The sequence below is a fragment of the Panthera uncia genome (assembly GCF_023721935.1).
Source record: "Panthera uncia isolate 11264 chromosome C1 unlocalized genomic scaffold, Puncia_PCG_1.0 HiC_scaffold_3, whole genome shotgun sequence".
Taxonomy (NCBI): domain Eukaryota; kingdom Metazoa; phylum Chordata; class Mammalia; order Carnivora; family Felidae; genus Panthera; species Panthera uncia.
In genome coordinates, this window is record NW_026057584.1 from 24,879,873 (window position 1) to 24,893,115 (window position 13,243).

General features: G+C 32.9%; 1 protein-coding gene across 1 annotated transcript in view; it reads left to right on the top strand.

Moving 5' to 3' along the window:
- LOC125911761 (receptor tyrosine-protein kinase erbB-4-like) overlaps positions 1-5,173 on the top strand; it is a 616,386-nt gene extending 611,213 nt beyond the window's left edge. Inside the window, exon 3 of the mRNA XM_049615863.1 lies at positions 1,528-5,173. Within this exon, the coding sequence (XP_049471820.1) occupies positions 1,528-1,770 (243 nt within the window). The 3' untranslated portion in view covers positions 1,771-5,173. The remainder of the gene's footprint in view (positions 1-1,527) is intronic.
- Positions 5,174-13,243: the final 8,070 nt, after the last annotated feature.

The following is a 13,243-nucleotide window of genomic DNA, read 5'->3' on the forward strand; positions in this document are numbered from 1 at the left end:
TCATGCTCTGTGTCTCTCTGTCTCTCAATAATAAACATTAAAAAAATGATCAGGTCCAGCCTTAATTGAGAATGCATGATAAGGGATAAAAAATAGAGACAGGGAGACCTATTGCAGTAATCTTGATAAGGAACAATCATGGCTGAGATGAAAACAGTGGCTGACATAAGAAGTGGTTGAACCTCTGATCATTTTAAAGGTACAACAAATAGGATAGATTGCATTTGGTGTGTGAGAGGGGAGTCAAGAATGACCCCAAGACTTTGGCCTAAATAATAGGAAGGATGGATTGACTGAAATGAGAAAGACTGCTGGAGGATGGGGGCAAGGAAGATGGGTGTTCAGATTTGGATAGGTGTATCTAGGAAGTCTATGAGGCATTCAGGTGAAGATGTGGGGTATGAAGTTAGATTTGAGTCTGGAGTTTAGCAGACAGGTTAGAGGCAAAAGTTTGGAGATCATCCAACTTGAAAGTAGATAAAGTCACCAAGGGAATGAGAGAGGATAGATAAGATAAGAGGTCTAAACTGACATGAAATTGATATTAAAATAACATCAAACAGGAGCGCCTAGGTGGCTCAGTTGGTCAAGCATCCAGCTCTTGGTTTCATCTCGGGTCATGATCTCATGGTTCGTTAGTTTGAACCCCACATTGGGCTATGTCATGACAGCTCAGAGCCTGCTTGGGATTCTCTCTCTCTCCCCCTGCCCCTCCCTTGATTGCTCTCTCTCTCTTAAAAGAAATAAAGTTATTTTTTAAAATAACATCTTCAAACATTTTACCACTTTTGTATATTTATTTTTTTAAATCTTATTGCATATGTTCATAACTGTCATGATCTTGTTTATTTTACTGAAAAACTGTAACTTTAGATGAAGACTGAAGGCTGTATTTTGTGACATTTTTTGCTTTAAAAAGGTGTTACAATCCTTCCAGTCATTAGCTTATATTATATTAAACAGTAGACAATAAAAATAAAAATTGTAGTTGTAATTAAATTAGAGACCATTATCAGTCTTTAAAACGTATCTTTCATATATGGGTGTCCCAGAGATGTATATGTTAATTTGATAACTATAGCATTAAGCACCAATAAGGTTTAAAATCTGTCCCGTAGTCTACAAACTAATGCAGCTTTGTTTTATTTGTGATAAGCTCATTAATTTGCTTTTTTTTTTTTTTTATAAAAAGTTAGGTTGATGGCTAAGTATTCTTACCGAACTTTAGTCTTTCAAAGAATGAGATATTTATTCCTTAAATTATATTAAAATTCTAGGTAGGAAGAATGTCTCATCAAAAATATCCATTATTTTACTGTAAACACACTTTGGACTTTTCTAAGCCTCTGCGATCTGTGATCTTATATTATCCAAGTAATTATTTACGATATAATGTGGAAATTAGTGTATTAAATTAAAAACTAAAAAGTAGAATTGAATAACTCATTTTAATCTAAATGACAACATAAACATACTGACAAATAATCTCTAATTTTTTAACAAAAGGAATTGTTTGTGTCTTTTCAGTCTATTCGAGAAGTTACAGGCTACGTGTTAGTGGCTCTTAATCAGTTTCGCTACCTGCCTCTGGAGAATTTACGCATTATCCGTGGAACAAAACTTTATGAGGATCGATATGCCTTGGCAGTATTTTTAAACTACAGAAAAGATGGGAACTTTGGACTTCAAGAACTTGGACTAAAGAACTTGACAGGTAAGGAAAATATACAAAATTTCAAATATGCTTTCATTATCAATATAATGCAATAGGCATGCACATATGTGTGTATGGTTACTGTAGTATGTGTTATATTCAGGAACACTATAAAGGACTTAAATATCTACTACTTACTCATTTTATGGGAAATAATGCCTTGTGATGCCCTTGCTTTTATTTATAGGTATTGTAAGTGCAGTCTGAAGGATACCATAATACTGTATCTCAGCTGAACAGAAGTACATACTAAGGAAATGCTCAGTGACTGAAAACTGAGATAGGAAGCAGGTTTAAGAATGCTATGTTTGGTGGTCTCAGGTGAACAGTGGACCATATCATCAAATCTCTGTAATAAATAACACCATAACCCTCACTCTCGTTGGAGCTCAGTAAATATACAGCCTTTATATCTATCTCCACTCTTCTAGTTTTTTTGCACAATCCCTTATTTTTGGAAAACATAGCTAATTTATTAATTTAATTTTGACTTATTCAGTAATTCACTAAATGCCATTAGAAATTGTTTCTTAGAATGCTTAAATTTCATCAGTGATTTACCCCCAGCCCAAGACAGGAAAAAGGTAATTGTTAACAACCTAAAATTATCATCCTGCTCCAAAAAACAAACAAAACAAAACAGAAAAAACACTTTGTAGGAATTTATTTTGTAAGCTGGTTCTCACAATCCTGCAGATATCTTTTCAGTCTATGTAGTTCATAGTTCACAAAGGCTATGGTAGGATGTTTGGAACAAGGTTTCTAATCATGAATTTTGCTATTCGTGCCTATAAACAAGTAGTGCTAATTAGTAACTATCATTTCATAGTGGGATAAAGGAGTTTAAACTATGAATTTAACCTAAACTAATATCATATATATTTTTCATCAAAATATGTAATGATTTTATGTGTTTTTGAGGCCACTCAGTGGTAATGTTTCTTGATATTAAGATATTTAAATTAAAATTGCCTTCAAATACTAAATAAAAATAAGATTGATATTTTCAGGTTACTAAAATTATTTGTTTTGTTCATTGACAGTGGTTATAAATATATAATTTTAAGTTAGAAATAGCTTCATAGTTGGCCAAACATGTGAACTAAATTTGGATATTTTGGATGAAGAAAGGAAGACTGATTATGTAACTTATTTTGATCATGATTGCTATAGAATTGATGACATAATGGTAAATGCAAATTATTCAGAATTTATAGAATCCTTCATTAACATTTTACTTTTTTATTCTTTCCTTTCAAATATAGTTTTCTTACTGAAGAGCAGAGTTTTTGGCTAAATTGCTACTTGCATGGAAATAATGATAGGAAGAAGAATTTTAGAAATGCAATGGATAGAGAAAAAATGATTAAAGTAGGAATCTAAAAATAATATGATCTGGTTAAAACTTTCATAGGAAGAATTATAGTTTATTAAATGATTTTTCCTCTATTTACATTAAAGAAAAAAATGAAAATATTTTAAACATTTTATAGTACATGAATTATGTTATTCTATATAATATGTTCTATTTGAACAATCTTTGCATACAGAAAATCAGTCTTTAAAGAGCTTTCTCCTTGGGAAGCCTGGTTAGCTCAGTTGGTTAAGTGCCCGACTCTTGGTTTCAGCTCAAGTCATGATCTCATAGTTTCTGAGTTCAAGCCCTGCGTGGGACTCTGTGCTGACAGTGCAGAGCCGGCTTGGGATTCTCTCTCTCCCTCCCTCTCTGCCCCTCCCCCATTCATGCTCACTCACTCTCTCAAAATAAATAAACTTAAAAAGAAATAAGGAGCTCTCCTACTTATTAGTAATTTAACATTAGTACTACTAAAATGTGTTTTAAGTTATTCAATCAAAATTATGCCACACTTAAACATACTTTATTTATTAAGTGAGCTCACACTGTGATTGCTTATGATTATGACAGTTAGTTTATGTCATACCAAAACACAACACTGTTATTTCAAGAACATTATTCCCTATTCTGCCGGAAAGTCTTATAATACTTTTGGTGTGTGCATTAGCAGAAATGAGTAAATAATAAGTGGCTAAGAGAATGAGTTGATTGTTTAGGAAAAAAAAAATATATTTGTTCAAGAGTTATTATTCATTTCTTTTTGAATATGAAGAAAAGTTCAATATAATAAATGGTGGAAATTTTAGACAATTTGGAAATATTCCAGGCATATTATATATTTATTAGGTGGCTGAGAATTACATTTGAACATCAGTCTAGAATCACTGATCTTACTGTATGTAATTGGGTCAATAGTGTAACTCCAATTTTGAAAATCAGAAGTCACTCAGTAAGCATGATGCTGTTTGTGTAAGAATATATGAGGAAGGATTGAAGACACCTAACTGTTCATATAAACAGGAATTGGGGAAGAAATGTGCTCTTTAGCAGTATCTTAAAGAGCTAAGTGTTCTAGGTAACCAGCAAACATTGCAGTTGACTTCAGATAAGATTGTTTTGTGTTTTGGAAAGGTATTTGTTTTATCTTATTTGTTTATATGCTATACAAAGCAAGCTGACAAAAATTAAAAACAATTTAAGTGTTATATTAAGTGTAGGGCTAGAGGGCTGGCCTTAATTTTAGGCTTATCTTATGTAATATGAAGGTAAATAGAGAACATGCTGATTAGTCAGATATCTCATTATTTAATTGCCCTACTGAATTAAAATTTTATCCCAGTCTTTTTTGTTTGTTTAAACTGTTTATTTTTGAGAAAGAAAGACAGTAGGTGAGCGGGGGAGGGGCAAAGAGAGGAGACACAGAATCCAAAGCAGGCTTCAGGTTCTGAGCTGTCAGCACAGAGCCTGATGCAGAGGTCAAACTCATGATCCTTGAAATCATGGCTTGAGCTGAAGTTGGACGCTTAACTGACTGAGCCACCCATGTGCCTCTAAAATTTTAACTCAGTTCTTAAAGCACCAACTGCTCCTCAGCATCACCTGGGTACAATTACAAATGCACATTTTTGGGCCTTACCTGAGACCTAATGCATCAGAAAGTCTTGTGGTGGAGCCCATCAATATGTGTTTTAAGCATCTTTTCAATGATTCTAATGACCACAAAAGTTGGAGAAACACTGTTCTAATTAAATGTATGTTACCAAGAGATGGTAGTATAATGTCTAGTTAACCTCTTTACACTTACTTTCTAAATAATTTTCATTTACTTATCATCCCCTAGAGAATGGGACAGAGAACAGATAAGTCTGTGCTTTAATGTTAGAAAATACTCCTTTGTTTGTGGTGAGAATGGAAAGAACATACTAGGAACCTGGATGGAAACATGGGTATGAAAGAGCTCAGAGAGAGGAAGATGCTGGGAATAAATTTTCTTCTGTATTGCCATTTGGCAACTTTGCATAATGGTAAACTGTTACAGGGACAATAATAATCATGGTGAATTTTCTTTTTAAGCACTTTCAACAAGATAAATAACAAATACTAGTTGTGGGAATAGGAAGTATGCAATGTTGTGACAAAGAATTTTGAGGTTAAGATTTCAAAGCTTTTGTATATGTATATATACGTATGTATGTATATGTATATACGTATGTATGTATATGTATATACATATGTATGTATATGTATATACATATGTATATATACATATATATGTATACATATATACACATATGTATGTGTGTGTGTGTGTATATATATGTGTGTGTGTATATATATATATATATATATATATATATATATATAATTTTTGTTTCTCCTGAAATCTTTTTGCAGTGTTGACCTTGGAATAATACACCTTTATTATTTATTACAGTTGTCTCCTTCAAACTATCTTTGTGTAAAATGGATATTCAGTTAACATGAGGACTGTCATATATAAGGGTTAATGGTTGGATGCCACTTAACACATACATAAATTAACTTTGACCTTACACATTCTTATTAATTAGCTTGATGTTCGCCAAAAGCTATTCTTTGGACTATAAACATGACTATAGCTCTTACTTAGATACTTTCATTTTGGTTGTACCCAAAGACAAGAAACACACTTAAACATATTTTCTGGATAAAGAAGAAAATTTGTTTGACTGCTACTGCTCACATTTCCCTGATCCGTTATCAGTTAGGTCCAGGAGAGTGGAGAAGAGGCAGATTCTCTACGCTAAGGATATGCCACACAATCTAAAAGGGAATGACGAACTGTCTTGGCAGTCTCTAGGTGCCCTATTATGCTGGGTCATCATTTCTGATCAGGGGCGAGACCATATTTCTGTCAATGTGTCCTTCAGGCATGTGATCATCTTGAGGCCATTGGGAACGACAGTACTGAATCAGAGGAGCACAAAACTGGAGAGATTTCATTATTTCCTTTGTTAAGGTCACTTGCATATGGCTGTGTGGATTTTATTAATCATTCCAACAATGATGTTCTGCTGATTTTTTTTTATCGTATCCTTCTTAACCAAATATTCTTATTCTGAATTCAAACTATCTAATATATTCAAACATAAAATATATTTACAACTTTAATTCTATGAGCTTCTACTTATTTAGTTACCTGTCTGGCCAAAATTTAAAGATTATTTTATTATATGGGGCATAAAAAATGCTATTATATTCTCCTTTTTAGAATTTTATAAAATTACTTAATCTGGATAATATTATACAATTTTTATCTCTATGTGCTATTGTAGATATGAAGGAGTTTTTGAGAAATACCTACGTTCATATCTATACTACTGCTCATATTCTATTTATGCAATGATGACCCAGGTACAAATTTAATACATAAAAAAAGTGCATTTTTCTCATCAAATTTCACCTTGAATATTTGAATTCTCATTTTATGAATTATGAGAATATCTATTTTGAGTAGATGAAACTTGAGGGGATATCAACATACAATTTATGTTTCCCAAATATTAGCCAAGTACTCTATATATTTTCAGACCTACACATTCATGTATTAGTACCTTTACTATTTTATGGCTATTCTAATTGTTTGGTTAAGTGTGTACTGCATAATCTTGATTAGATTATTATTTGATATGTCAACAAACATTTTAAACAAAAAATAAAATGCTTAAGTTTTTTTTTTAGGGAGCCCACAATAATAATGGAAAGACATATTAAGTTTACTGAGTTCTGGTAGAGTGAAAACAAAATGAAATGCTTAGTTCAGGAGATACATCTGATGTAACAACATTTACGTCTCTTAAACCCTTTCAGCATTATTCAGTGGTGGTCAAATAAATAACCTGACTTTGAAATGGACAGGCCATCTGCAATTGGCTCCATGTATCTCAAATGGGAGTGCAATTTAAAAAAGACCTGTTCAAATGTTAGATCAGAACTTACAAACTGAGTGTCTCTCTGAGGCCTAGATTCTTCATCTTTAAAATTGAGAAGAAAATTCTACCTCACAACGTTTTTATAGACGTTAAAGAATTAAAGCTGAGAGCTTGTCAAACACAGTACCTTTCACATAGAGTAGGCTTAGAAAACCTTCGTTTTCTTTCTCTGCATTGTTTTGTTTTTAGCTTTTCTTTGTGTCAACACACTGACAAAACAAATGTACCAGTTTCTGCATATTCAGATAGGTTTCTCTTGCTTCAATGGGGCTTTGAAAAGCGAACTGTTTAGACAAAAAGATGCTCCAAATTTCAATGTCTCTTCAGATACCACTTTGAAGCTACTTTATGTATAAGATCTATTTTTCTGGCAGGGGAGAAGCCTGAGGCTTTTCTTTGTCTACTCTCAGTATGATCCCTGTCTTCGGTACTTCATAGCACTTCTCTCCTGTCTTTCAGCACTCACGCCAAGCACCTGTTACCCCAGCTCTTCATTTCAAATCTCCATCATCACGTTTCACCCTTCATTGGCCCTGACATTTGCCTTGACCTAGACAAGAGACATATCCATTCTGAGTTCGTTTTCTGACATTAGAGTTGCTAAGCATTCTTCAACTGTTCTGTGAAAGGTCTTAGTAATGTTTGAATGAGTTCAACCAGCCTAGTTCAGGGGTTATTGTTAAATACAGTGTTTGACAAAGGTACTGCTAATATTTACATAAGAAGAACTACTCAGCATATAGTGAATATCTGAAGACAAAAACAATTCCAAGAGTACTACTGGCCTAAAGATAAATTACTTGGAAAATAATTTGATCAAAACTAACCTATAGTGAAAATCTTGGAGACAGATGGTATCAGTGAGGAGTGGCACATTCTTATGAAGGCATCAATTTTAAGATCAGGTCTGCAATTTCTAAAAATGATACTCTAATCTTCCATACTTTTAAAGAAGACTGCTTGCCTGTCATGTCAGACAATGTGCATTAACTGGAAGAAGGGAAACCATAATGATATATTTCAGTGTATAGGCAAAACAGAAACATATTTGAAAGTAAATGTTTTAAATATGAGATAAGTTAGAGGGGCCATTCCAGCAAATTTCTAGGACCCATTCTTGGCTTCAGATAACTGATGAGTGAATTTGTGGAATTGAATGAAAGTAAAATGGGAATTCCTTCTCCTGTGGTACCACTCACCAGAGAGAATATTCGTACTAGAGAAATAAGGCATGAGATGGTGGGATTTCCAGGGAATGGAACCATTCCTTCTCCTCTAACTCACATGTTTTCAGTCATGAGTATCAAGATAATCTGCTCAGGTCATAAGCAACCTCGTCAATTAATGTCCCGTTCAGGGATCCTGAAGTGGTCCTATTCTCTGACCTACATTCTTTTTAGCATTTGTAGGAAATGCTAAATATAGCATTTGTAGGAAAAATATTGGAAGAAACCTAACATTATGGAAGTCTTTCAGGAAAATTCTCTCCTTGAGACTTTAAACCTCAATCATCATTCTTTGTTGTCCCTAAGATACATGAAAATCTTAAGATTTCCTTTCCTAAGAGAGAAAGCATACATATTCTAGGGGAAAAAAAAACAAACAAACATATGAAGTCGAAAAACTCCTTTATTAAAGTTCATTAGTTGGGAAAATGTGCTTGTTTGCTTATAACATTTATAATATAGAGGAGAATCTTTGCTCCTCAGGGTCCCAAATGCAATAAGGGAAATTGGCTAGTGATCACTATATGTCCATGATTTCACTCCAAGGAAAGCAGTAAAGACATTAGAATATCTACCTCCTTACCCTCATCCCAGGACATTATCTTTGTTGGTACTGCAGACACTCATCTGTAAAGAATTGGTAAATTATTGTCTATCTATTTATCTATCATCTATCTATAGTGATAGATAGACATGGGTATATAAAATATAATATGGAGAAATTGATTCACACACAGCTTCTTCATGCTGACCTGGGAAGTATCTTCATTGTAATTTTACATCTGAGAAACTAGACCTAAAGTCTTGTGGCTAATAAAGGCTCCTTGTTCTAGACTTTAGATTTATTTTCCATCTCCTTACATTGTGTCATTCCTAAGAAATGTTTAGGATAGTTTCTCCAGGTTAGACTATACTCAGTGAAATATTAAATTGGCCAAAAGCATACATAATTCAAAATTTAAACAGGAGGCCTTAAGATTGTATTTTAGAAAGAACTTTCTGACTTTACTTGTATAATATTTGAATACATCATGAATGTATGTGTGAAAAATGGTGGTAAGTTGACAATAAAACAAACAAACACACAAAATGACACTATTGTATATACTGGATTTGATTTACAAATATCAGATCTATTAACTAATTTTATAGCTACTGCCATTCAACTATGAATTTTTATTTTTTGTTTTTTTAAGTTTATTATTTTTGAGAGAGAGACAGAGCGTGAGTGGAAGAGGGGCAGAGAGAGGGAGACACAGAATCTGAAGCAGGCTCCAGGCTCTCAGCTGTCAGCACAGAGCCCAACATGGGGCTTGAACCCATGAACCACGAGATCATGACCTGAGCCCAAGTCAGATGCTTAACTGACTGAGCCACCCAGGTGCCTCGATTTTTATTTTTTAAAAGTTTTTTAATTAAAAATTTTTTTTGTTTACTTATTTTAAGAGAGAGAGAGAGAGAGAGAGAGAGAGAGCAAAATCAGGGGAGGGGCAGAGAGAGAGGGAGAGAGAGAATCCCAAGCAGGACCTGCACTGATGTGTGGAGCCTGACACATGGCTCAAACTCACAAACTGCAATATCATGACCTGAGCTTAAACCAAGAGTTGGGCATTCAACTGACTGAGTCACCCAGGCACCCCTCAACTATGGCTTTTTAAAAATCAAGGTTATTATATATTTAGTCATAACTCACATTTATTAATAGACTCAATTTTACTGGTAAAAAGTTAAGGATTCTTTTGGAAAATTTACTCCAATTCAAATATTTGTTAGCTTTGTTTTTCTCCACTTGTAAATTCAAGACATTGTGCTGAGATAGGAGTTATTCTAAATTATCTCTACATACCTGTCTTCTCTCAGTAAATATTATATTTCTGACAAATATTTACCTACCAACTGCAAGGTGAAAACATTGGGAAAGCATTTTCCCCAATTCTTATATTATTTATAGGCAAGCATTTCCATGGGGTCAAGAGCCTCCATTTTAATCTGTTTTACCTTGAAAAACATCACTTGTCCTATAGAACTCTCTGTGATGATGGAAACAATCAATATGTCTGCACAACTGAGTAGCCAGTAGCCACATATGTCTGGCTACTAAGAACTTGAATGTGGCTAGTACAATGGAAGAAATGAATTTCTTCTTTTATTTACTTTTAATTCATTTTAATTTAAATAGCCACATGTGGCTAGTGGTGATGATATTAAACAGTGTAGCACTAAAGGGACAGCATCTTTTACTGAACCCAGTGCAGTAGGTAAGGATATTTACAAGCAGAATCGTGGAGAATCAAAGCATAGGATCTGAATTGAGACCCCTTCCCTTCAAATCCTCTTATTCAGCTTTCTAAACCTCAGTTTCCGCATCTTTAAATGAGTATAATGGGAGCCCTCTGTTTGTAAGATGGTTGTGAAAGTTAAATTATAAATTATAAAAATAGCATTGAGTGCAGTTCCTGCAATAAGTGATATTTATTATTATTTGAGAAGTATGCTTTTGGTAAGATTAATAGGCATGGCCTATTTTTACAATCATTGAAAGCATGTTAGGCTTATATAATCAAATTGTGAGATACAAAATGTGTCATTTATGATTTGGGACCTGACCAGATTTTATATTTGAGTAAGCTGGGTTCTGGATAGCATGAGCTGTTTCTTAATGTGTGTTAAGCTCTAGTTATTATAAAAGATTTTCTGTTTGTCAGAAATGTGACTTTCAAAACATGAGATTTTTACTCTCATCTTCAGTTTCCACAGTTTAATTATCTAGTTATAAGTAGGTCCCAATGTCAATTTCTTAAATGACTTTATTGAAAGAAATAAGAATTAGGAGATTAAAATAATTTTTTAGCAGAGAAACTATATTGAAAATTCTGTTGAGGATTCTTTTTGGCATAAACAATGCCCATATATTTAGGAGTCTCTATTCCATATTGAAAGTTTATATTCATAACATAGTATTTATTTAATAACAAATAAGTCACAAAAATTCTTCTATAAAATATTTTATCAAATAGAGGTCTGCCATATTTCATCAAATCTAAGTCACCATCAATTATAAGAAATATTTATTGGTCATTGTTTGCAGGCCACACTAACAAGAGAAAAAGTGAAAGCTCAACTTAAATGTAAAAGATTTTATGATGAATCAGGAGTTAGAGATATTAAATATGAAAAATGCATTGTAGAATTGATAATATACAGGAGCTCCTTGGTGGCTCAGTTGGTTAAGCATCTGACTCTTGGTTTTCGTTCAGGTCATGATCTTATGGTTCATGGGATTGAGCCCTGGGTCAGGCTTCATGCTGACAGCATGGAGCCTGCTTGGGATTCTGTCTCTCCCTCTCACTCTGTGCCTTCTTCTCTCAAAATAAATAAACATTAAAAAAATAGAATTGATAATATACAATAATATGTAAAGAGATAGAGGTATAACAAACCTCTTCTTTTCCTACAATTATAGCAACATAGCTGCTCTTCTGATGGTACAACTGTTTACTGTGAAAGTATATCAAACAAGTTATAATAGAAATGGCCAACATTTCATAAATGATGAATGGAATTTTCCATTTATCTGTATCTATCCGGGAATAGATACATATAAATTTCCATGGCTCAACACTTTTTGATCTAATAAATGTTACTAACCTGGAAATTTGAATTATGTTTTTTTTCTGTTGCTCTTGTGAGTTACTTGATTTATTGACTCCATTGGCAAAAAAGATGAGAATATAGTTCAACGGCAAAAAATAAAATGCTTATTCTAGGAATTTTCCTTAAACTTTGTTCTCTTAGTAATACACATCAACTGGAACTTAGGATGGTTATAGGATATCAGAAGTTAAAGAGGGTTTTCAGTTGTAGCTTCTTTACTAGTCTACCTGGAAGTACAATACAATGCTATTCTCATTATAGCTCTCATAATATTTTTTCTCCCCTTACCCTTATATTTGTTACCCATTTTGGGAAATATATTTTCTATTTTTAACTATAATTTTCTTATAGGCTAAGTCAAATTGTTTTGGTTATTGAATCATAACAACCATGACAATTTTGAGGAATATTTACAGAGGAAAGTGAAGAGAAATGGTAAACCATAACATTTTCCTTTCTTCTAAGACCATTCAAATTACTCAATTTCATTTGCTCTGAGATGCAAAATAGAGGTTTGGTTTTGTGTATCAGTAATGTTGTACAAAGCTGATATCAGAAAAAGCACTTTTGACTTTCAATCTACTATGAAATAAAGGGATTTCAAATTTTAATTATATTTTTAATGACATTTAATGGGTATATTCTGGCAACTGTTGACAAAGAATATATTTTAGTTTTAATGTTCCCCAATTCTGTAAACACTCTAATATTTGGAGGGGTTATTTTATATTGTATATATTATATATCTGGTGATGTCCCATGAAAAATCCTATTATAAATTCCAGCTTTTAACTACATGTATTATCAGAATTCTTTTGTTTTGAAGACTTTACCTGTCCCTTTTAGCATAATAAATCTAGAACACAAACTAAAAAAAAAATATATGGCTTAGTAGAGCCCAAGATATATGTGCTATTAATAATAATAATATCCATAATTAATATGAATTTATTATGTAGAAGTCAATTATTTACAAATTACCAATTAATAGGTCATTGTGGTTATTTCCATTTTGAAAATAGATAACTGCAGTTTGAAAATAATGGACAATATGCCACAGAGTACACAGTGATTTATGGAGTTCAGAGTTGAAACCAGGTAGTAGAATTCCAAATTTTCCTTGTATCACCATGTTATAGAGATTATGAAAAGGAGAAAGATCACATGAAGCTGAACTTTTTCATCTTCTGCTATGTGTTAATTAGCTGAGAATCTAAAAATGACTCATATGATCCAGGTATCACTTCTTCAACGTAGTCTTACCTTTTTATTTCTTAATGAGACTTTATTTAGTATAGATACTTTACCTAAAAAGTTAAAT